This window comes from Podarcis muralis, chromosome 1 (genome assembly GCF_964188315.1).
Source record: "Podarcis muralis chromosome 1, rPodMur119.hap1.1, whole genome shotgun sequence".
Lineage (NCBI taxonomy): Eukaryota > Metazoa > Chordata > Lepidosauria > Squamata > Lacertidae > Podarcis > Podarcis muralis.
Window position 1 is genome coordinate 14,854,465 of NC_135655.1, and position 26,083 is coordinate 14,880,547.

A 26,083-nucleotide genomic window follows, 5' to 3' on the forward strand; every position below is an offset into this window, starting at 1 on the left:
GCTTGGGACCTGCACAAAAATACGTTGCAGTGTCGTGTTCCTGTTCACTGCTCACATCTGTCCATCAAGCCCTCTATGACACGCCATTCCCTCCCTCTTTAACAGCCATTATTCCATGGTCACTAAACATGGTCAGACCCCACTGGGAATATCTTGTGTTTTATTCTGCTGCCCTTCACCTGAGCATCACAGGCCGGTTTACAATATAAAAACACAAAAATACATAACGTAGTAACAAATGAAAACAATAATCTCCATGGTATTTTATTTATTTTATTTTCTATTTTATCTATTAAATATAATATCTCTCTAAACCCTAAAGATTTCTTGTATTTCTGCAAAACAGGGGTTTCCCTAGGCCTGCTCATACCTAAGCCACCCAGAATGCCTGGGGCAACCCAGTCTGAAGGGCAGGGTATAAGTAAATACCATTATTATTATTATTATTATTATTATTATTATTATTATTATTATTATTATTATTATTATTTCCCTCCTCTGTGTGCATAGGTCAATTCTGGCATCATAAGCAATAGCACTTACACCTGACATCTGATATAGACAGAATGATGATATAGTGCAATATGGTGATTTGCAAATAACAGGAAGAACAAATCCCTGTCTTTCAAGGACTGAGCCATGAATGGAACACTGGATCCAATCAAATGAAATTGCTACACATACTCAGAAAGACATAGTTACATTAGGAAAAGAGGGGCAAATGAGAAAAGCCATGTTTACAAAACTAATAAAAGATCAATTTTTTTCAGAAGACGTTTTGAGTTATATTTAATTCCTGGTGCCAGTTCACGCCACTTTCAGAAGCTCTGTTCAATATTTCAGCCTCAGTAGCAGCAAAAGAGAAAGAGCAATGGGTACAGCAGCAGCAGCTAGGGAGGTGACAAATCATATGACTATTCTATATACTAGAGGCAACAGCACTGGTAGAGCAGGTATAAAAAAAATAATAAAAAAATACAGGGGGGGGGGGGAATTATGAATCCAGCCTTTGAAAGAATGCCAAAGTCTCAAAGGTACCCTTAAGGCAATTTAAGGCAATTCAGTTTTGTCCCAAGGGCATGTCACCTCAGCAAATTTATGAGGTGTTCAGTTAACCATGTTTAGTGACTGATACTCCTAATAGATAGAAATTCAGCCTGTTGTCCCGCATGTAAGGAGAAATCTGTGGATCAGCTCAGCATATGAGAGAGGAAGAAAAATTCTCTTTATTCACACATCTCAATCATTTAAAGCATTTTTACAGTGCTCTTCATCAAGAAGAGTTGTTAAACCCCTTGGCATACAGCAAATATGAAAGTTTTAATACCAGGGAGGATTTGAAAGCTTCTCACAGTGTACACTGAACTTTCTATCTGCAGATGATGAAATTTCAATTTCCTTCCTTCCTTTCTAAGCGATCTCAGACAATCAACTTTAACAGAAGTTTCTACACAAGCGTTACACTGAGCTATAAGCCTCTTTGCCTTGATTCAACTTTCAACAATGTGTTCAACACAGATCATCCCTATACACAGCGGCGCCAGCCAATCCTGGTGAAGACGACACAATGCTGCAAGCCCCTTCTGCGACTCACCAGATGCACATTGATCCATAGCTTTATCACCTCCAGACCAGATTAACTGTAGCACCGTATACTAGGGGGATGCTGCAAAGCTACTCACAAACATCAGCTAGTATAAGACAGCTGTCTGTTGGCAGATTGGCCTTCCTTTTGTAACTAGTGTTATCACGCTTGCATGCGGTCCACACTGAATTCCGCTGCACTTCTAGGTGCTCATTTCAAAAGGTAACTTTTCAAATGCTAGGAATCCTCAAAAGTGAAGACCAGCAGTTGAGCAGAAACAATAGGTCATGCCTATTATCCAACCCTATCTTTTCTTTAAAACAATACGTTCGCCTGGATTTGCAAACGTATTTTATATTATATTATCTCGAGTACCCTCTGTCAGACACTCCTTGAATTTATCAGATTAAGTCACCCATCTACTTCTGAAGTAGCTTTCTGAAAAGTATCTGGAGACGAAGGCAGCACCTTTCCATGAATATGAAAGCAAATACGTGACAGAATAGAATATTCACTGTTAAGTGCATGTGGAGAATGTAAAATTGTGGGACACAGCTGGATCAAGAGGATGTCTGCATATTTGAGTTCCTTTATTTTTGTCTATAGGAATTAGTATTTTATTCAGTACATAAATAAAATAAAAATAAATGAATTTCACAATGATGCCAAGTCAAAGTGGCAGCACCATAAGCAGCAAAAACTCCAGAAGTTATCAAAAAGTGAGCCACCAAGCCACCCAGATTTGCAAATGCAAGGGAGATTAAGGAATGGCCATCTTTTAAGCAGTCTGCATCTTTTAATCAGGGTGCTGGTGACTAGCACAAAGCAACAACCTGAGTAATTTTTTTGCTAAGCCTGCTCCCTGCTACAAAAAAATGTCAGCATTCAGTCCAGACTTCAGTCCAGTCCATTTGCAAGGGAAACAGAGCCTTCATTTCTCCCAATTGTCCAAAATTACATACTAGCTTTGAATGGTTTCTGTGCTCCCCCATTATTAAGGTCTGCCTCACACTTCAGTTCAAAAATAAAACTACATTCCACACATGCCGGCTACTTCTTATTCTTGGAACGTGATCCTGAATGAATTTGGAAGCAGGTTTCTCTGAATTTAATGCAACTTACACCCAAGTAGGATTACAGTAACATTAGCATACTGCATAAATGAAACCCAGATCATGAGTTTATACAAAATGTAAAGTGATGCATTTTTTGTTTACGATGAAAGAATGTATGACACGAACCTACTCAAGCATGGCAGATCCAGGTTAACCAAAGGAACATAACCTCAATTTTAGATTATCAAAACTGAAAATTAAGCTGGGCTACAATTGGTCCTAGACCTTTTAAAAAGGCACAACAACAGTCAATACATTTAAAACAAAACTAAAACAATACAAAATAGACACTCAGGGCAAAGACCCATTTACTCAGCTGGGAAAGCCTGTCAAAACAAAAATGTCTTCGATTAGAACTGGAAAGTACAGATAGTGAGCACCTGTTACATCTCAGCAGAAATACTATTCCACAGAACAGAGCCAGTTGAACCACTACTATATTTAGCTAGCTGGTTTTTCCAGGTGACACTAATCTACAAAACTGATGATTGAAAACTGATGATTCAATTCTATTCCTAAAAAAGATTTTTTAAAGATCTTTTAAAACATATTTGGCAAAATATTGCTAGGAATACCTACGAAGCACAGAAATTCATTTGAGTCAGGAGGTGGGAAACCCATGGGCTGCTATTTATTTATTTTATTTTCGCAATAAATGTTATTCTCTCTATTCTGGTTTACACACATTTCAATCTGGAAAAGTATCTTCTTTGGATCAAACCTTTAGGGGTTTCTATTCAATATAAAGATGGAGTATTCATGCACAGTTTTGAGGTAACATGATTATGTGCTAAGTTCACACTATTACTGTGTTTGCTAGAAATTGCTGTGTTAGGGACTTCTTGATAAAGCCAAAATATTAGTAGTAGCAGCAGTATTAATTATGGTACCGTATTTTTCGGACTATTGGACGCACCGGTCCATAGGACGCACCTAGATTTGGGGGGGGGGGAAAATAAAGGCAAAAAAATTTATTCCCCCCCCCCCGCCAGGCGCGGGGCTGGGGCGGGGAAGCCCGAGCTTCCCCCTCCCCCAGAACGGGACCCAGAGCCATGCCGAAGCTGCGCGCAGCTTTGGCATCGCTCTGGGAGCTTGCGGGGCTGGGGGAGGAGGAAGCCTTCCGCCAGCCTCCAAACCATGTCGGGAGACAGCGGGATGGCGCGCTGCGCCTCTCCCGCTGTCCCCCGAGTTTGCGGGGTTGGGCCAGCCTTCTAACCAAGTCGGGGGACAGCGGGAAGGGCGCGCTGCGCCCCTGCCGCTGTCTCCCGAGTTTGCGGGGCTGGCGACGGGGAGGAGCAGGCTTCTCCCCCCGCCAGCCTTCTAGACAAGTCGGGGGACAGCGGGAAAGGCGCGCTGCGCCTCTCCCGCTGTCCCCCGAGTTTGCGGGGCTGGCAACGGGGAGGAGCAGGCTTCTCCCCCCGCCAGCCTTCTAGCCAAGTCGGGGGACAGCGGGAAGGGCGCGCTGCGCCTCTCCCGCTGTCCCCCGAGCTTGTGGGGCTGGCGGTGGGGCTCTCCTGAAGCCTGGAGGTTGTGGGGCTGGTGGGGGGGAGAAGCAGGCTTGCTTCTCCCACCCCCAGCCTCCAGATCAGGTCGGGGAATAGCGGGATGGCGGAGCGCCGCCATCCCGCTATTCCACGACCTGATCTGGAGGTTGTGGGGCTGGGGGGGGGGAGAAGCAGGCTTGCTTCTCCCACCCCCAGCCTCCAGATCAGGTCGGGGAATAGCGGGATGGCGGAGCGCCGCCATCCCGCTATTCCCCGACCTGATCTGGAGGTTGTGGGGCTGGGGGGGGGGAGAAGCAGGCTTGCTCCTCCCACCCCCAGCCTCCAGATCAGGTCGGGGAATAGCGGGATGGCGGAGCGCCGCCATCCCGCTATTCCCCGACCTGATCTGGAGGTTGTGGGGCTGGGGGGGGGGGGAGAAGCAGGCTTGCTCCTCCCACCCCCAGCCTCCAGATCAGGTCGGGGAATAGCGGGATGGCGGCGCTTCGCCATCCCCCTATCCCCCGAGCTTGTGGGGCTGGGGGGGGAGAAGCAGGCTTGCTTCTCCCCCCGCCAGCCTCCAGATCAGGTCGGGGAATAGCGGGGTGGCGGCTCTGCGCCTCCCCGCTGTCCCCAGCTTTTGGGTGCAGGCTGCTGCCCGCAAGCCTTGCGAGCCCGCGGGACATCCCGCCGGGCTTGCAAGACTTGGGATAGCTTCCTGAAGCCTGGAGAGCGAGAGGGGTCGGTGCGCACGGACCCCTCTCGCTCTCCAGGCTTCAGCAAAAGCCTGCATTCGCACCATAGGACGCACACACATTTCCCCTTCATTTTTGGAGGGGAAAAAGTGCGTCCTATAGTGCGAAAAATACGGTAATTAAATTTGTATATTGCTCTTCATCTGAAGATCGCAGGGAGGTTTACAATATATTGGCTGCTCTTTTATGCTTTGGCATATTTAAAATAGCTTTTTGTTTTTGAAACATGAACAACACTGTACCTCTCTGCCAGTAAGAATGTGTCTGGCCAGTTTGACTTTTGCAAAATTCCCCTTTCCAATCGTTTTAAGAAGCCGGTAATTCCCAATATGGGGTTGTTCATCTGCACAGGAAGCTATAGAATTCCTACAGCGGGCACCAGACCGACTAGGTCGAGGGGGAGCTTCCTGCCGTCCTTCGCCATGAGAGGTGTGCTGTAACAAAGAAACACACATATTTAAGACAATGTACTTTGGAAAACATTGTTCCAAATCAAAGAGAGAACAGACTCCAATGAACTAGAACTTGGCGATCACAATTAAAGTAATGGGGCAGTAGATCAGGGCAGACGAACAGTGTTTCAGACATCATAAAAGGGAAATGAACAAATTCATGGAGAGATACAAGCCATGATACATAATAATATGCTGTATGCCCATCAACAGTTCCTCAGTATTATCCAAGTACAGTGGTACCTCGGGTTACGAACTTAATTCGTTCCAGAGGTCCGTTCTTAACCCAAAACTGTTCTTAACCTGGGGTGTGCTTTTGCTAATGGGGCCTCCCGCTGCTGCCGGCATGCAATTTCCTTTCTCATCCTGGGGCAAACTTCTCAACCTGAGGTACTACCTTCCAGGTTAGCGGAGTTTGTGACCCAAAGTGTTTGTAACCCGAGGTACCACTGTATAAGATCTGTAGTGCTCTTGTGGCATCCAAGGAACTGATTATTAGCTTCACCCTCTAAAAAGTGCATTTCAGGATTTGGCAAATGTGTCTTACGGAATCATCAAACAGGAAAGTTGGCATTGACATAGAACAAATGTGTGCAGATGCAGCCACATACATATAGGCTATAGTCATACCCACTTACTTAGGAGTAAACCTCACTGAACTCCACCAAACTGTCTTCTGAGTAGATGTGTATATAACTGCATTGTTAGGCTTTGTTGTGGTCCACAAACTCCAATAGAAACAGAGCCCAAGTATGTGTAAATCTATTTGCTCACACCTCCTTCACTTCCCCAGCTCTTCTAATACATTTTTCCTGTTTCCATTTGTTAAGCTATTCTGGCCTCTCCATCCACCCCACTCTCCACACTGTCCAAATGCAGGTGGTAACCTGATTGAGGCAGAGACCTGCTTTTCTTATATTTTCCTTGTATTTCACAGTGCACACTGATGAAGCTGTAGAACATAACAAAAAGGAAGTGAATCATTGTTCCTCTTTCAACAAGGGCTGTAGCTCAGTAGCAGAACACATCTCTCAAATGCAGGAAGTTCCAGGTTCAATTCCTGGTATCTCCTGATAGGGCTGAAAAAAATCTGACAACCTAGAGAGCCTGTATAGACCAGAGGTAGCCAACATGATGCTCTCCAGATGCTGTTGGACTACAACACCCATCATCCCTGACCACTGGCAGGGTGTTAGGAGTCAAACAACTGCTGGAGGACATTGACATGTTGGCTAAACCTGGAGAAGACAATTGCTAGGTGAACCAAGGGCCTGATGCAGTATTAAGCAACTTCCTACATTTTTCACCAAATCTCTTTTCTAAACTTCTTTAAAATATGTTACTAATAATATCTACAAAAACATTGCTTAGGGTATAAAAAGAGTTCCCTAGAATTTTCTACATTGGCAAGACAAGGACATGATGAACTGCAGGCAATAGTTTTAGACAAACTCAGTAACATCAATGATGCCACTATATTCTTCATCCAGAGGACCATAGCTGAATTATCTAATTCTATCACAATTTTTAAAGGTCTTGCCACTAAAATTGCTTAATCTGAAGCAGCAGAAGTGCTAACGTATAAGAAATGATAAAGAAATATAATAACGTAAGCCAACTGCTATCAAAAGCCAATTGAGCAACAAGTAGAAATGTATAGAATAGCCACACCTACAGTGATAACAAAAGCTTCTTCATTCTGCCTTTTTCACTATTAAGTCCTAAAGAAAGGGAAATTAAGTACTGAAGAAGTGATGTGAAAATTTATGAAGTGACTGACACACAAACAAAGTAGCAGAAGGTTTTGAATGGCAAGAAATGGTGTGTCGTGTTCTATTTGTTTTTAAAGGGGAAGTAGCAAATGTACAGGATGATGTAGTGCTTGGCAAAGCCTAAACTGGCCTATTTGCTCTGACATTTATGGGATGTGCATCTGTACACACACACACACACACACACACAGAGAGAGAGAGAGAGAGAGAGAGAGAGAGAGAGAAAGGAAGGGGAAAAGAAGATGAGAAAAATGACCGGGTCATTGAGAAGACATTCTGGTCCAAGTAGCTAGACAAAATCAGCAAACTGTGATATGGTTACCTTACAAACATGCACCTAAATTATTTCTCTACACTCAAAGTGCACAGCACTTTCTACTAAGGGTGTGCACCAGCCAAAAGCCCTTTGCTAAAGAACTGAGATTAAAAAGCTTTGGTAAAATCATTGGGTATTGTATCTAGAGTAGAGAAGCCAGCCCATTCATACAAGAACTTATCTTGCACAGCACTGCTTGCCTCCCTCTCAACCTCCCCCCACCAATCTGTTCTGGAGGTTTCGCCACTCAAAGCAGATCTGGAGGGCAATGAGGCACAGGGAGAGCAGAGGGGAAGTTTTTGTGTGTAAGTCCTTGTGCCAATGGGATGTTTTCATTGAATAAAACCTAACCCCCTTAAATTAGTCCTGTCATTGACAAAAGAGCTCTCCCTCCTACCACCCACCTGCTTTTCTTATAGGGTAAGCTTGGGTCGAAATGTTTAAAACTTTGCAGATACAATACACGGCTTTTTTACACATCCGTACCTCTGAATTGCCCCAGATCACTTCAAGGTCCATATTTTAGCTCAAGGTGCTTCTGAAAGCTCTTGCTTTGTCCTGGACAAGCCACAAATCTGTTTGGGGTGCCCTATTTCAGTTCCTGATTTGGGATTCATTCAAATCTGATGCACTTCTAGTTTCTACTATGTTAAGGACCATCACACTGGCAGTAAATATTGGCCACCAAGACAACTGTAGAGACTTCATTTTAGTTTAGTAGTTGTGGCATCTTGCCAAAAACACCTCAAAGTGAAAAAGAACTTGCAGCCAATGTAAGATGAATTTAATCCCTCTCATTCTAAACATCAAGTATGTTGTGCATGGACAATAGCATTCCTTCTGAATTCGTAATAATTATTTTACAAGATTCTAAATAACCTACACTAGCAGCTTTAGGTTGTGCACATATGACAGGTCCTCCTACACTGTTCATAAAGGGAAAATATTGTGTTGTTTTGAGATTTTTACAGCATTTTTTCCTTAGTCCTGTGCTTGAGAATGCCTCAAAAAGGTGAAAGGCTCTGTGGAAAAATATGGTAAACTAGCACATAAAGGTGATAAAATGTAAAACCATGCGAAGAGTTCATTTCCCTTTAGAAACCACACTTGGGACACCACATTTTCTCATTTCCTCGCTTCAATCTTCAGCCATTCTCCTATTTTCATTTTTCTTCTATCTTTTCCAACATACTTCACAATTTATATCCAAATGCCACCCCATCTCATTTATCTTTTCTCCCCATTATCCTTACATCATTTTATCCATCACTTCCAACCTGATGGGCCCTGACCCAACCAGCTTATCCTTCCATCAGATGCAGAGCTTTGGTTTTTAATTACTGATGGAAGCAGTGGGAGGGCCTCAAGAACTAATAAAAAACCAACAACAGTGTTACATAATGTGTGCAATATAATCAGCAGTCTTTGTTCAGAGGCTGAAACTTAGTGTTGAGTTCTCTGTATTTCAGTGCCAAGTGAAGAAGCCAATGGATCAAAAGCTAGTGGAAAAGTAAACCCTAGAAACATCATTGCATGAAGACTATGTTGTGTTCCTGGGCAGCCCACTTCAGGGCTCCCTACCAATAGACACAATGAGGCAGCTTAGGATTTACTTCTCAAGTAACAGATTTTGGGGTACCATTAAATAGGCAAAAGCTGCCCATTATTTAAGATAATGGGGGTGCCATTTGGATATCCCACCAAAACTTCTGCAGTGCTCAATGTCAAAATATGGAACAGGGCACAGTACAGGTCAGAAAACAAGAAGAGGAAACCTTTTTATTTTTTAATAGAAACAGTCAAGCCTTCATTTATGTGTATTCAAATCCTTCATTGTGGAAAATTGATCCAGAATCTGATTTAAGAGCTGGCAGCCACGGAGAAGTCAGCAATATACAGGAAGAAAGTAGCACAGATAAAAGCTGACAAGCCCTGCTTGAACGAAACTATCCTGACAAAGCAAGAAGGGGCGTAGATTTCGTCCTTGTGATGGGAGTCACTGCCTTCTCCAGTTTAAAAAACTTTTAAAAGTCTACAAAATGCTTATGGACAGGGTTTGTGATTTCACAAGCTACTTCCTTGTCAGCGACTGAGAAAGATCTTATCTTCTGGAAGGACAGGAATAAAGCAGCAAACTAAGGAGAGAGAAATAAATTGCGTAACATGCATACATAGAAAAAAGGCAGAAACAAGCCAGCTTTTTGAACAAAATTTATAACCCACCTTTTCAGAAAAGCTTTCCCCTACTGATGTTCCGGCATCCTTTCCCATTAAGAAATAAGCATGAAGCAAGAAAAGAAAAGAAAAGAAAAATGAACAAAAATAAAACCTGGGAAGTGTGGTGTTGGAATTTTAAGGAGATACTTGTGCCAACTTTCAATTTGTACATATTGCAAAAAAGTTAACACATTGCAAACATTAGCAGCAACTCAAAGAACAACCATTCACCAAGGTTAAAAATTTCATGACTGACTATTCTAAAAAAGTAACCTGAAAATGAAAAACCTGTCATATGAAATTTTACACCCACTGAAGGGGAAAAAATCTTATAATATAAACCGTGTGCATGCTTAGAAGAATTAGTTTATTTAAGGAAACCTATATTTATTGTATTCTGCAGGGAAGTTGTAAGTGCAAATGCTTACCTAAGCACGAAAGGCAACAGAAATAATTCATATGTTCAAGTTGAATAATGCACAGCAGCCTAAACCTATCTATGAAATATTTCAGCTATAGTAAAAAGAATCATCATTAAGATATATCTCTGGATCCCAGATAAACTCAAGCGGATAGCAGTACATGATTAAATTATAAAGCAATAAACCTTTAAGAGCAAGTGTGCAAGAGTAATTGAGGATACATCTTACATGCCTTCAGTTTTACCCTACCACATAATCTGTATTTGCACTCTACACAATTCCCTTCCCTAACTGCATGAACACACTTCTGTACCATGGGCATAGCCGGGGGGCGGGTAGGGGCAGCTGCCCTCCCCAAAAGCCTGCCCCCACAACAAAAAGCCTGGCTACACCCATGTTCTGTAGTCTAGACAGGGAGTTGTGTAGGCAGCAACCTGCTCCATCCAGAGAGATGCTGTCTTGAGTCAATTAGTGGGAAGTGATCTCTCTAGAAAAGGGAATTGTGCCCCCCCCCCAATCCAACCAACATCATCACTATTTCTTGGAAATTCTTTAAATGTGTTTGATTTGGAAATAGAACACAATAAAGGGAATATGTTAAATTTCAGGTCAGAAACACCCAAGTATTTGTGCATAACAGCATTCGAGAAGTCAAGCATCTCTATTATAGGAGCATCAAAAACAAGGTTCTGTCATTCTGTCATCATTCCATAGCATACAGAAATGACATTTGTTGGGCTACTTAACTTGAAATACATGCATACACTATCTACCCAATGTGATTTTTCACATTTATCGCCAAAGAAGAATGTCTAGTTGCCATTTGGGGGCAAGGCCGCTCTAAAGTCCTATTTTTCAAAGGACTGCCTGCCTGTGATTGGTTAAGCATCTGGTTAGTTCATATGGCAATCCTGAGTTAGGTTAAGAACTTTGAGAATTTAAATAAGGAAAGTCACTTTATCCAGGGACAGTCCATATATATATATTGGCCTATTCCTACCTCTCTTTCTTAATGGTGACACAGAACATTCATAACATAGGAATATTCCTGGGCAGTGGGGTGGGTAAGTGAAGTCAAGCTACAACAATTAATTATAAAATCGCTCATAACTATAATGACTGCACAAAAAAAGCATTTTGGTTCCTGAAATTCATTCTGATTGTGCAGATAAAATATAACTGATAGAATTCTACAGTTTGATAGAATTCTACAATTCTATTAGTGTGTGAAAATAGTCAAGATCCAATGATATCCAGGCATGCACCTCCAGATGGGTTGAGATGTCATGTACCATCTTGGCACCCAGGCATCTTCACTTGGTCGCAAGTGGCCAATAGGTACAAAGTACGCCTGGCTAATTTTGAACACTACAGAGCCCCATCCCATGCAGCAAGACCCGCAAATAGTTTGCCCATACTGACTCCCGCTCCACACTAAAACCTCCACACACACCCCACAAACCCACATAATTTAACACATCAACACCCTGAGTGATATCCAACAAAGCAGTTCCGTTAGCAAAAAGATTTCCACTTATGCAATGGAATTTCTCCTCCATCTCCTATTTTCTCCCCATGCCCCCCCCATTTGCTCCATTAAGCCAAATGGGAACCCGTTTTCCCCCACCATATATTTATTGTTGTCAGTCTCATGTTGAGGGGGAGATAGGAACAAAGTAACATCTGAAGCAAGAGTAATTTTTGAGGCTTAAGGGAGTCTGCCTGCCAGAAGGTTATCATTGATCAAGGAGGATACGGAAGTTAAAGAATATAGTGCAATCCTGTGTCAGAATACTCAAAAGCCTCTCTGAACAAAAGAGGGTTATAACTGTTCATCTGCACACATTTTAAATAATTAATAATAATAACAAAATGTATGCAGGTAACAGCTCGTTTGTAGTTTCCCCTCTTCCCAGAATAATTCCATAACTTGGAAATAATGCACAGCTACTGTACAAGTTTCATGCCAGACCAAGCATTGGTAAGGATTAAGTGCACTAACTGATGGAATAAGAGCCTGGGTAAATACTTTGGGGGTGGGGAGAGAAAGATTGTGATTGTTTAACTGATCCTGAGAGAGAACATGCTATCTTGAAGGTTGTATAGCTCCCTTCAACTGCTGCCCGTGGCTCATGGGTTTTGGAGGTGACTCAGATCCGTACGAGATTTTTCTAGGTCAGCCTAATGGCATTTTCAAATTTATAATTTTAACTTTCAAAAAATGATATGGCATGTTAAGCTCTGGACCACGGTCTCCCCAACTTGGGTCGCCAGCTGTTTTTGGACTACAGTTCCCATCACCCCTGACTACGTGGTCCTACTAGCTAGGGATAATGGGAGTTGTAGTTCAAAAACAGTTGGAGACTCAAACTTGGGAGCCCTGTCCTAAACCAGCCTGAGCTCAACTTCTAACACTGTGAGCTGCATTTCAGTCTATGTATTATTCACAACACAATGATCCATAGTGTTTGGAGTGTGAATGGAAGTATACACATAACTGAGAACAGTCAACTATATTGAACAATAGTTACCGAACTACTTTCTTATGTTCAACAAACCCTAATGTTTTAAATGCATTTTCTTCACTTAAAGAAAAGAAAACCTACTTCAGAGTGCAAATTGTTCAACTCTCCCTAGTTTCAACAGTTGCTATTTAGAATTTGCTGGGCAACAAATAATGCAAATAATCACTCTCAGATGCACCAAATACAATTAGGTGTAATCTGTTACATTCTTGCCAAAACTATTTTTTAAAAACTTGCAAAATTACAAATGTATTTGAAATCCCAACCTTTTTTAGAATTCTGTTTCCTAATGTAGCAAGTTATAGAACAACTAAAGGAAACCTATTTTCACTTCATATCATGAATACACAGTGATGCTGGGATAGTAGAACAAGTTCATAAAATGATACAAACTGTCCTTGGACAGGGTCTTTGCTATACTGTATAAAAAATTCAATCTCAGTAGTATTGTTCCAGCTTTGATATTCTTTCAGGCTGCCTTTTGTCCTTAAGGCCTTGACACTCAGCCTCACCTTCTATCTTATTTCATCCACTTACCCTTGAAGTCCCCAACTTATCCTCTTGGCTTCTATGAATTTAGAGCAGCTCAGCCTATGGCTAGTGCAGACAGAAGCAAGATGTACTAAATTCAAGGGGAAAAACACACACACACACACACACACACACACACACACACACACTCTCTCTCTCTCTCTCTATATATATATATACACATACACATATTATATAATCTAATATAATCTAATTGCCTGGTTGGATAGTGTTTTCAAGGTTACCAGCATGAGTTTGACCAAACTGCGGGAGGTAGTGGAGGACAGAGGTGCCTGGTGTGCTCTGGTCCATGGGGTCACAAAGAGTCGGACACGACTAAACAACTAAACAACAACAACAATCTAATTGCCAAATGGTGCCTTAAACATGGGTTACAGTCTCCACAATGGAATGTCTAGGCGCTGTTTTCATTGGTTTTTGTAATGGACTACATTATTATTATTATTATTATTATTATTATTATTATTATTATTATTATTATTTCTATACCGCTTTATATTTTAAAGAACAAATCTCAAAGTGGATGACAACATATTAATACATCAAATACAACAAGGCAGAACAAAACAAATTCAAGCTTCAAGGAAAATATTTCAGATCCTTCTCTAAGTGACATCATGCTTTCCCCAGTCGCCAACCCAGCATCCATCCCCATATGGTTGCAACTGGGCCTGTGCCAGTTGCAAAACGTGCCTGGTGCCTGGCTAATTTCGAACACTAATTTCAGTCTATGCGAGGTCCCTCCAAAAGGTTTGGGGAAAGCTGTGGATAGTTTTTAGGAGGTCAGCAAAAACTGATGGATAAAGCATTGGTAGGATTTTGTAAGTAAAGAACTTGTGGTCTTCTGTGGACTGTGGCTTTGCCCAAATTTATATTTCTATTCCTATACTCATTTTCACATGATCATTTTCTGCAAGATTGTTTTAACCACGTGGGACTTCTGCAAGTGAATTAACACAGAATCCACAAAGCACTTGGCTTGTTATGAATATTTTAGACTTCAAGTGCAACATGTCTACCATAATCACAGTGAAAACTTTTACAAATAGAGAATCTGTGCAGCCTTTGCTCTTTTACACACATTAAATTCTTTTATAATTTCCATTATTTTATAGAAACTCTCTTTCATATGGTGTTAAATCCTGGGGATGGGGCAAGTGTTCTTTTGCAAACAAACCAGTCCCTAAAAATAGATTCAAGGGAACATGTTTTGCAGTTATACACCTTGAGCAACTGTGCTCTACTTCAATGTGAACTGAATGCAAGGTCGATTTTGTGTAAGAGCTAGACAACATGACAGCCAGAAGATTGTAACCAAAAGTCACACTCCAATTTAAATGATAAAATATTTCATTGTGCAAAGGCAATCCTTTATGTCCTCTTGGCTACTAGCTTCTTCTCCTTCCCAATCATACAGCTCCTAAGAATGTTAAACTGATTGGCCAGGTATCCCTGCCAAACAATAATCAGTTTAAAAAGTTGACAGCAGACAAAGTATAATCTTTATAACAAATAGCTTGATCACCTTAAATCATATCCTAATTTTTCCTCCACATTAAAAAGTATACCCTAACAAATCAAGCATTCAAAGGCAACTAACGTGAAATTATTAAACCCCAAAAAGGGCAAAATTCAAGGACAGTAGTGCATTAAGTAGCCAATAGAAAGCTAACAATATTGACCTGTCAAGGCCTACATGACTCACTGGATCACCAGCATATGTGATCAACAGAGTTCTTCTTACTGTAACATTTTCATGTGTCAGTGTAACTGCATTTCACATACAGTTTAACCGTGTAGGTCAAAGGCAAGCACACAAACTCTAAATATAGAATCCCATCTGCAGCCAACCTGCAAACTGGGGAAGACTGACAAAGCTGGGCATCATCATGCCAAGGAGCTAGAAATGGGAACAGCCTGGCAGCCAAAAGAGTTTAAGGCCTTTAAGGCCAAGGACTATTAAAATGCCAAAATTCAGCCTCTCACTTGCACTATTATTTTCTCAGCTCCTGCTTAGTTACGTAAGCAGAAGTAATCATTAGTTTGGGCCACAAGAATGCTGTAATAATGTGATGTTATTAATAATGAGTACAACCTAGCTGCTATTAATCATGGAAAACACAAATTTAATGCTAGAGCTGTGCAACTGCATAACCCCAAATATCTGGGTGCCTATATGAAGGTGGCATTAGATTTAATCACAAAATAAAAAGATAAAGGTGCATAAAGTGGGGGGTGGATGGACTAGAAAGAAGTGACACATCCAGAATAAGGAATTATCCAGCAATAGCACAACAGCTTTACTGTAGTGCACGAATATTCAGAGTGGATTTTGTTTTTAAGAAAAGGGAGAATCTGTAGCACGCATCTGAGATTTACTATATCATCCAAGTCACACTGACTTTGTTCACTGATCAAAAGAAGTTTTTACTGACCTCAGCACTGAAGTGTAAATATAGCAGCTGAAGAGCAAGATGTAGTCAAGCCTGAATCATCAATAAAACTGCATACTAAGTCCAATTCCCATATAGCCATTGTTAGTAATTATGTATGAAGCCAGAAGGACACCCAATGGTCAAAGAGCTGAGATTGATGTTGGAAAGCCCCTGTTCAGATTTTTATCCTGTGATTCAGTGTCGTGCTATTTTTAAATAGTCAATTTTTGGCCAAAAAGTTCACTTACAGATTTGATCCCCAAGGCTAGCTATAATAGGAGCTTCGGGAGTTCAGTATCGTAAAGGTCAAACTCCAAATCTAAGAGGGATACATAATACCACCTCAATTTTTCCATTGCCTTGAAATAACCAAGGATATACATACCAAGTGATCTAAAATGTGCAGATCCATATTCAGATTATCAAAGTATGCATGTTTTATAAGATAAGAATGGCCACATAAGGCTCTTTTTTTGATGCAGTAGATATCTCTGATTCCACAGTGCAGTTCCAGGTATATGTCTCTGATAGCACAATCCTATGCAAACTAACCAGGGAATAATGAACACAGTGGAATTTACCTCCACATAAAAATGCATAAGACCATACTGTGAAAAGAGCAGCGATGCACAGCCCAGCAGCAGATATAATGTGGACCAGACTTCATAGCAATGCCCACTGCTGGTGTCAAAAGTGTTACTACAGAACGGAACATGCTATATTAAAGACCTATTAGCAAAGGCAATGCAGTATCTTTTCACTGATCAGCTATTATAGCAGAATTCACTATGACATCCACAAGGCCACTGTACAGGCTGACTGTACAGAAAATGGGTTTCATTTGACGCCATAAATATGCCTTCAAAATGTGTAATAGCTTCCAGGAACCTTGATAGTACTTCCTATGGGATGAAGGGTCTAGAAATACAAACAAAAAAACAAACAAAGGATGGACTGTAGCTCTGGGTAAAGAATCTGCTTTGTGTGAAGAAGTTCCCAAGATCAATCCCTGGCATCTCTAAGTAATGCTGAGAGAGGACCCCACTTGAAATCCTAGAGAGACACTACCAGGGAGCAGAGATTATTCTGAGCTACATGGACCAGTGGTCTGACTTGCTACGGCTGTTTCCTGTGTTCCTAAATAAATAGCACCCAGAAAAATGCAATTCAAACAGAAAGCATTAGGAGTTCCTCCCCCTTAGAACAATGCTTTCCAAGTCAGCTTACTGAGCCACTCCTGAACTACCTCTCTCTATATATATTTTAAAAAATTAAAGTAATCCAATTTTCTGCTGGAGAAGCAGTGTAAAGACTGCTTCACATGCCACTGAGTGTTAATTTTCAGCATTAAATAAAACCAGTCTTGCAAAAAGTGCCAGAAATTAATGAGGTGCCATGCGCATTTTGCGACTGGTGCAGGTCCAATAGCGACCACACAGAGATCTCTGGATGCCAGGTTGGTGACTGGGGAAAGCACCTAGAAAAGATCTGAAATATTTTCATTTAAGCTTGAACTTGTTTTATTCTGGATTGTTTTATTTTATGTTTGAACGTGTTGTAAACTGCTTTAAGATTTGTTCTTTAAAATATAGAGTGATATAAAAATGAAATGAGGAACAACAACAACAAACTTCACAGGGGGGATGTACCTAGAGATTCCATTGTGGCGATGATTATAAACTAGGTTTAAGGTGCCATTTGGTTACTAGATTATATATCTGAGTTTCTAACACACTAACATTATCTAACCTACAAAACTCAATAATCACTTCACACAAGTTACATACACCCATGCACTACATCATGTGTTAAAACCATGAAGATGCCCATTTCCTTGTCTCAAAGCTACTGCTTATAGGAAGGCCTGGCTCAAAGATTACATTAAACCAAGAACAAATGCTGGCCTCTCAATCTTTCAACAGAAGCAAACTACAAGTGCTAGTTCACACATAACAAAGCTAGCCTCTGGGGTGTTGCCTCCCTAGCATGGCAGAAGAAGCAGGGGAAGAGCAACTCAGGGACTTCTGAGCAGCATGCACCAGCATGCAACTATGGGATAATATGATGTGTGAACCAGCTCCAAGTGTGAACATTCCCAAGAGGCCACAGTCTCTGACAGGAAGGGACATGTGGGACAGGCTGTTGCTGGTATGTGAAGAAGCGCAACAGTGGAGCACACAACATCTCAGAGCTGCAACTATATCAGATGTGGGGAAACTTTGGGCCTCCAGTTGTTACTGAACCATAAGTCCCATCATCTCTGGCTACTGCTCATATTTGCTGGGGCTTATGGGAGTTATCATTCAGCAACATATGGAGAGCCAAATGTTCCCAAAATCTGAGCTAGATAAACTCTAAGCAGAAACTGAAGGCTTAAGTTCACATGAAGTAGCCATAAATGTCAGAATTCAAGAATCAAGCGAGATTCAGAATCAGCTATCTGAGTTCAGAGCACAAAGGCTGTCTTTGGACATTCATATATATTTGTAAAGCTTAAATGATTTTGGAGCATGTCATTGTGCCTAATGGTTTTACAAAAGAAAAATGGGCTTCTGCACTGACTTGTAGGATATGTCTTCAAAATTAAATATAGTTCAACTTCAAGCACAGGCAAGAACAATGCTCATTCAGCATTTTTCTAGAAACTAATACGAAACTGTAGTAAACATTATCTGTCTTTGCCAATAAATGTTGTAGATTGCTACCTTGGAAAGTTCAGCATTGGCTCAATTACATCCCTCCCAGGTAACAGAAATAAGCTTTAAAAATTTAGTATAAAGAAATTCAGGTGGCAGTCACATGACTAAACCAAAGAGCAATTTCGTAATTTATTTAGGTGGCTTATAATCTGTTCTTCATTAAAATCAATCCTAGAGTAAAGGACATGCGAAAACAAAGCAATAGAAAAAAGTAAAGCACAAAAATAGATCAAATTCTATTATAGCACTTTGGGAGCAACAAAAATCTCTTGCAGTCAACAAAACAAATGCCTGAGTAATTAAAAATGTATTTACATGGTGTCTAATACTTACAACCCAAATCTGCAAGACGAGGGCTTTCCACCATCAGAGTGCTACTATAAAAGACACCTTCTCACATGTTGCTACATAACACACCATCAGCAAGTACAGCTCTGTTGTCCTACCTGACCTCAAAGATGGGGGGTAAACATATAGGGGAGCAGGCAGTCTAACCAATACTTGGGTCCTAAGCCCCAGTTTTCATTCTTTCTTTCTTTAGGACACACTTTCAGAATGAAAATTTGCTCATGCCACACCAAATTTTTTATTGGTAAAAAATACATTGGAAATAAAAGAAGACACAACTCCTAGCAGTGCTTGATTCATAACAAAGTGCACAACTACTGTATAATGCAGTGTTTCTTAAACCTGGGTCCTCATCTGTTGTTTGACTGCAACTACCATCATCCCTTACTAGCAGGACCAGGGATGATGGGAGTGGTAGTCCAACAACAGCTGAGGACCCAAGTTTGATAAACACTCTTATAATATGACGATGGAACATCCAGAATGTATAAAACAATGCAGCTACATTAGAACATGAATCACTCATGATTGTCACTGAATCTTCCTGCCACACTTGCTATCCTCTCCTGCCACACCAGTGTGGTGCACCACATCCTTTGAGAATGACCTACCTGTTCCCCCACTAAGCACTGTCACCACACTTGTAATGGAAGACTCTTTCAACCTGAAGAAATTACAGGTGTAAAATTTAAATTATCAAATTTAAAATGCAACCAGGAAGCACTGAGCTGTGTAATCTAACACTAAGGATCCTCCTGCAATCTAGTACTTGCATGGTCAAGTGCAGGCCTCAATATAAATGATACTTTAAAACTCACTACTACCCACGTGCATCCTCCGAAACCAACCAACCCAATTCAGCTTAGTTTGCAAGCTGGGACATGATCAAAGAGGCAATGCAACTAAGCAAAAAATCTAACAGCATACTGTTTTAATTTTATATTTTTAACAAATGGGCTATCCACAATAAGTTTAAGAATTTACCTAATCTGGAACTTGAATATACACACTGGAAAATGGCATTAAGACAGTTTCCCACCAAATACTTCTAAGCCTGATGAACTTGCTGATACTAGAGTGATCTAGTTAGTAAAAGAGTTAAGTGATCAAACCTACTGAAAAAACCTCAAGACTGACAATGAACTACAGAAGTGTCCAACACAGGACAATTTCCCCTGAAAGACAACTCTGGAGGCCTGGAATGAAGTCCACAAAGATTCTATAATTGAATTACTTAATTAACTCCGGCTGAATATAGTCTTTAGTTCTTTTTATAATCTGTAAACTAAAGTAAACAAAGAATAGAGAAGTTTTATCTACTATGTCAATAAATCCAGAGACTTGACAATGCAACAATTGTTCCGCTAAGCATATTTTCCACCTCTGTATCTAAGCTTGTTGCAAGTATCCTCAGTCAATCACAATGAATAGGCCAGCTAACACACATACAACAAAAAATATGCATCTAAGTATATTTTTCTCAACAGTGGATGGAGCCTATTGAAGATATTCCTTTTCCAACAAGCCTTTTAAATGGAGATTTTTATTCCCATCTAGATAGGTGTACTGAACTTGAAATTGTTTATATATATATTTCATTGTTTAACTGCTTTGGGATCTTTTATGGGAGGCAATTCATAAATGAGATAAATAAAACGCCTTTTTTCTTGGAGCCTATCAGAGATTCTTAAGTTTACAGTAAAACTGGCTATCTGATAAGCAGCACACACAGATTTGTCACTTGTGTCTTCAGTCCTGTTTCAATGGACATGCTGCCAATTTCTTTGCCAGAAAGAATTTGCATTTGAAATCATATTGATAGCAAACCTGGTTTTCCAAAAGATAAAGAAAATATTCAAGTTTTTCTCTCCAAATTCCAGAGACACCAAACGTCCAAACCTTTATTGTAATACAGCATAAATACCTCTCAATTCACATATTTCATTTGAAAATAATTCAATTTTCTTTAGCATTTATGCAACCAACCTCAAATGCTATATATACAGGTAAATATAACATCTAGATCAAAAGGAGGGGGGTACTTTAAAATCACCTAAGTGACTGCCAACACAAGGGCTTACTTGGTCACTTATGAGATATACAAATCAGATTTGAAATATATGTTATCTAGGTCACTCAATCCAATCTTTGTCAGAGGAAAAGAACCATTCTTTACCTTTCTAAGTGTATACATGATCCACTTGTAATGATAACCATATTTTATGCCCAAGAACATCTGTTCTGATTATGTCACATTCTAAAGACATAAGACTAAAGTGTGAGGGACTTAGAAAGAGAAGTAGAAGTAAGAGGGGTCCCAAGTTTAAAGAGAAGGTTATTGCAGGCAGGCCTTGATAAGAGCTTCCCTACTGATAACATTCTTCACAACAACCTGTACAACATCTGTCACCAGATGTCCAGCTGCCAGACAATGAATGTCATAACAGTAGAGCAATGGATGCCCTAGGTGATGTCAAGATGTCCTCTGAAAGGATTTCAATTATCACAATTTGACCGCATATTATCAATTTCATCCGAACTTCAAACATCCGTATTTTCATAGAAAACGGAACATTTCCACCCACTATTTAATAACCCATGTCATGATACATCTTTTAAGATGGAGGCAAAATATACTGTGCTGCATACTGTGAAATTTAACACCAGGCATTAAAAAAAAAAAGGCATTCAGCTTACTATAAAATTCTCATTACAACAATGGACAATCCTGAAGTACACTCACGTTTTCATTCACGGTGGGCAGTTCATTCACTGTGGGCAGCGGAGTTCTAGTGGACATTTTCATCCACTTGCGCTGTAGCACCGTTTGCAATGGCAAAATCCAGCTAACGTATGGTGTATACAGATATAGAAAATACTAACACCCTCCCCCCCTCCGAATAGTTTTATATATATATATATATATATATATGTATATGTATATATATATATATTTACAAAAAAAATCGCATTTTTACTGCATGATAGTGGTTACGAAGCACCACCATCAAGGGTGCGGGTGGGTGGGAAAAGAAGGGGAGTGTGGGGAGGGAAATCCGGCTTGCTTCCCCCTTCTCCACCACGACCCCCGTTTCTCATCTATATTCCAGTCTGATAATGGAGCATTGTATCCTCCCGGGAGTTTTCAGGGATCATCCTACAGACCAGATTAGGATCCTTCGAAGGCGGCGGATTAAAGAAGACGGGGATTCTCACGGAGCACAAAAAAGAGGGGTGGGGGAGAAAGAGAAGCGTGTGCCTGGGTTAGGGGGGGCAGGGAAGGAGACGAGGAGAGACCAGAGCCGCTTCTGAGGAGGGAGGGGACGGGGCTGCGGGCGAGGGGGGGGTGTTTCGGGGCGCTGCAGAGACGGAGTCCAAGTGAGAGGGGGGGGGATAAACCGGAGTCGGGGAAGATGAACCCCCTCTCAGAGCTGCCCAGGGGAGGCTTCCGTCCGCCTCTAAGGACCCCCAAGCCCCGCTTCACCGGCCCTCGGCGCTCATGCCTTTCGCCCCCCGCCCCGACTCCGACTCCTCCTCCTCCAGAGAAAGTCCCGGTTCCTCCTGCCGCCGCTATGCTAACAAGAGCGGGCCCTCCTTCCTCAGCCTGAGGGGTCTGGCGCCGAGCCTTCCCTTCTCCGACAACACCGAGCGCGGAGGAGAACCGCCGCCGCCGCCGCCACCGAGCGGGCTTCCTCCTTCCTCCCCACCACCCAGCCCGCTTCAGCCAGAAGCAACAGCAGCAGCAGCAGCGCCGCCGCTCCCGGATGATCCAAGATGGCCGCCCGGCTTCCTCTGCTCCGGCGTGAACCGGAAGAGACCACCCCCTGCACGGAGAGAGGCCGCGGCTCCTAATGCTGGGGCTGCGGGGAGAGAGGCAGGGAGACTGTGGAAGAAGGCGCAGGCGCAGGCGCGCGCGCTGCGTTTCCCAGCCCCCTCCTCCCTTGTTGCTAAGGTCCCCTGGAAGGAAGGGAGGGGGAGGAGCTTTGATTTGGGCGCGCGCTTTGGGTTTCTCGCGCGGGGGGGGGGCGTCGTCGTGAGGTGGGGGGAGGGGTATTCTCGCCTCAGAATAATAATAATAATAATAATAATAATAATAATAATAATAATAATAATAATAATAATAATAATAATAATAATAATAATAATAATAATAGGATGCCACTTTTTATCCTGGAAGCTGTGTTATCGCCTCAGAAGATTGTTAATATTATTATTTATTAAAATTGTATACCACTTTTTATCTGAAGATCACAGGGGTGGAAGCTGGGTTATCGCCTCAGAGGATTATTGATATTATTATTTATTAAATTTGTATACCACGCTTTATTCAAAGACCACAGGGCTGGAAGCTGGGTTAGTGCCTCAGAAGATTGCTATTATATTATTATTAGATACACTCCAACTTTTCTCTGTTGAAAATAGGGACATCCCATTCAATAAGGATAATTTGACTATTTATACCTCACACATCTGAGCAGCTTCCAACATATATAAAAACATACTAAAACATTAAGCATTAAAAAAACAAAAACTTCCCTATACAGGATTCCCTTCATACTGAAGGAGGTGAGGACAGGTGACCCCACCTAGGCCCGAAGTCACCCCCCCCCCAACCAGGCCTCAAAACTGTCCAAAATTCCCTTTCTCCTAAAAAATCCAAACAACTTTTCTCTGCTCTTCTCTGCTTTTAGGCTACAATACGGCTTGCAGGTCAGATAACTCCATACCCTCCAACATTTCTCCAATAGGGAGAAAACAGGGACATCCTAAGGAAAAACAGGATATTCTGGGGTCAAATCAGAAACCAGGACGGCTTCTGTAAATCAGGGACATCCCTGGAAAATAGGGACACTTGGAGGATCTGTTCTCGCCTCACAAGTTTGTTGTTGTTGTTGTTGTTGTTGTTGTTGTTGTTGTTGTTGTTAAATTTGTATACTGCCCTTCATCCAAAGATCATAGGGCTGGAAGCTGGGTTATCGCCTCACAATATTATTAATAATCTTATTTATTAAACATGCATACCACCCTTCATCCGAAGATCAAAGGGCTGGAAGTTGGGTAAGCACCTCAGAAGATTATTATTATTATTTATTTATTAAATTTGTATACCATCTTCCATCCGAAGACCACAGGGCTGGTGACAACATAAAAATACAAAATGAGAACACAAAATACATAAGAAAACAAAAACAAACTCATAACCCTCCTCTGAGAAACACATTTAAAGGGCCACAGAATGACGATCAGCCAAAGGCCTGGTTATAGGGAAATGTTTCTGATAGGCTGCTGAGGAAGAGCATCTATTTTTGTATTTTCATATTTGAACCGCCCTGTGCTCCTCAGTATGGAAATTTAATAGATGACAATAATAGTGAAGAGTCTGCCCTCCTTTCACACACAGCTAATAATATATTATACCTCCCAGCAGTAGTCATACATATTGATAATAATAAAAGAAATCCATTTCCTCTCAGAGTAGGGCATGCTTAAAGTATGGGGTTGTCGCAGTCAAGAAAAAGAAAGGCTTGCTTGTGGCACCTCAAAACCAAAACCAAATTCCCTAAATCAGATTTATTCTGGCGAAAGCTTTTGTGGTCTGGAGCAGAGCCTCTGCCTTGCATGCAAAAGGTTCAGTCCCCAGTGGTATCTCCAGGCAGAGGCTGGGAGAAACCCCTGTGTGAAATCCTGGAGAGCTGCTGCCAGTCAGTGTAGGCAATACTGAGCTAGATGGACAAATGGTCTGACCTGGTGCAAGGCAGATTCTCTTATGTTCCAATGTGTGTAAGAAGCATAGCTGTCAACCTTCCCCTTTTTTTGCAGGAAATTCCCTTATTCCAATGCCGTTTCCCGCTGCTATCCCGGATTGTTAGATATCCCGTAGACTGTCCCCGGGACAGGTGAGATTGCTGATCCCTTAATTTTGAGGCTGCTGATTCCTTATTTTCAAATCTGAAAGTTGACAGCTATGGTAATAAGCTGGCTGATGTTTAAGAAGCTGTGGCACCTCCCGAACCAGTGGTGTTCAATATTTATATAAATGACTTGGATGTCACATGAAATACAGAGCAAGATTGTTTTTCTGCAGTTTCAGAGAGTAGTACCTGAACTAGTGGGTTCAAATTACAAGACAGGAGATTCCAACCAAACATAAGGAAGATGTTTCTGACTACCTCAGAAGCTGGTGGACTCTCCTTCACTGGAAGTTTTTAAACAGAGGTTGGATGACCACCTTCTACTGATTTTTTTAGCTGTGGTTCCTGAATTGTAGGGGGTTGGGCTAGATGACCCTTGGGGTCTCTTTCAGCTCTTGTTGTTGTTGTTTAGTCGTGTCCGACTCTTCGTGACCCCATGGACCAGAGCACGCCAGGCACTCCTGTCTTCCACTGCCTCTGCAGTTTTGTCAAACTCATGCTGGTAGCTTCGAGAACACTGTCCAACCATCTCGTCCTCTGTTGTCCCCTTCTTGTGCCCTCAATCTTTCCCAACATCAGGGTATTTTCCAGGGAGTCTTCTCTTCTCATGAGATGGCCAAAGTATTGGAGCCTCAGCTTCAGGATCTGTCCTTTCAGTGAGCACTCAGGGCTGATTTCCTTAAGTCCATGGGACTCTCAAGAGTCTCCTCCAACACCATAATTCAAAAGCATCAATTCTTCGGTGATCAGCCTTCTTTATGGTCCAGCTCTCACTTCCATACATCACTACTGGGAAAACCATAGCTTGAACTATACGGACCTTTGTTGGCAAGGTGATGTCTCTGCTTTTTAAGATGCTGTCTAGGTTTGTCATTGCTTTTCTCCCAAGAAGCAGGCGTCTTTTAATTTTGTGACTGCTGTCACCATCTGCTGTGATCATGGAGCCCAAGAAAGTAAAATCTCTCACTGCCTCCATTTCTTCCCCTTCTATTTGCCAGGAGGTGATGGGCCCAGTGGCCAGGATCTTCGTTTTTTTGATGTTGAGCTTCAGACCATATTTTGCACTCTCCTCTTTCACCCTCATTAAAAGGTTCTTTAATTCCTCCTCACTTTCTGCTTTCAGCTCTACAATTCTATGAATCTAAGTCTACATATACGTCCATGGGCAAGAAGGTCCTGCATGTATATATAAATGTGGTATATAAAGACACAAAGACAGACAGACAGACAGACAGACAGACAGACACACACACACACACACACACACACACACACACACGCCACTATGCAAATATGTGAGTGATTCTAGGAACTGAAGTACCTTCTAAAAGTGGTGTTTGAATTAGCCCTTAGGGAACTTGAGTGTTCTTTCACTTCCCCCTTTTCGTTTAACCCTGACAGTTGCAAAGCTGATATTGGCATTTGTCTTAACACACCATGGAAGTATTTTTTGAAAGCATCCTGTCTGAATTTTCCGAAACACTATGTCATGGTTTT

At 41.6% G+C, this 26,083-nt stretch overlaps 1 protein-coding gene across 6 annotated transcripts in view; it reads right to left on the reverse strand.

The window, feature by feature from the left end:
- Positions 1 to 22,489, reverse strand: part of MARK3 (microtubule affinity regulating kinase 3) — a 71,527-nt gene extending 49,038 nt beyond the window's left edge. For 3 of the 6 annotated variants that reach the window (XM_028703512.2, XM_028703431.2, XM_028703184.2), the window contains exons 1-3: positions 21,418 to 22,485; positions 9,700 to 9,738; positions 5,179 to 5,370 (exon numbers count right to left, since the gene is read on the reverse strand). In XM_028703512.2, coding sequence (XP_028559345.2) covers positions 5,179 to 5,370; positions 9,700 to 9,738; positions 21,418 to 21,480 — 294 coding nt within the window. In that variant the 5' untranslated portion in view covers positions 21,481 to 22,485. Of the gene's footprint in view, positions 1 to 5,178; positions 5,371 to 9,699; positions 9,739 to 21,417 lie in introns of all 6 variants that reach the window. The other 3 variants (XM_077923833.1, XM_028703266.2, XM_028703346.2) reach the window with 3 other exon arrangements.
- Between the last annotated feature and the right edge of the window lie 3,594 nt (positions 22,490 to 26,083).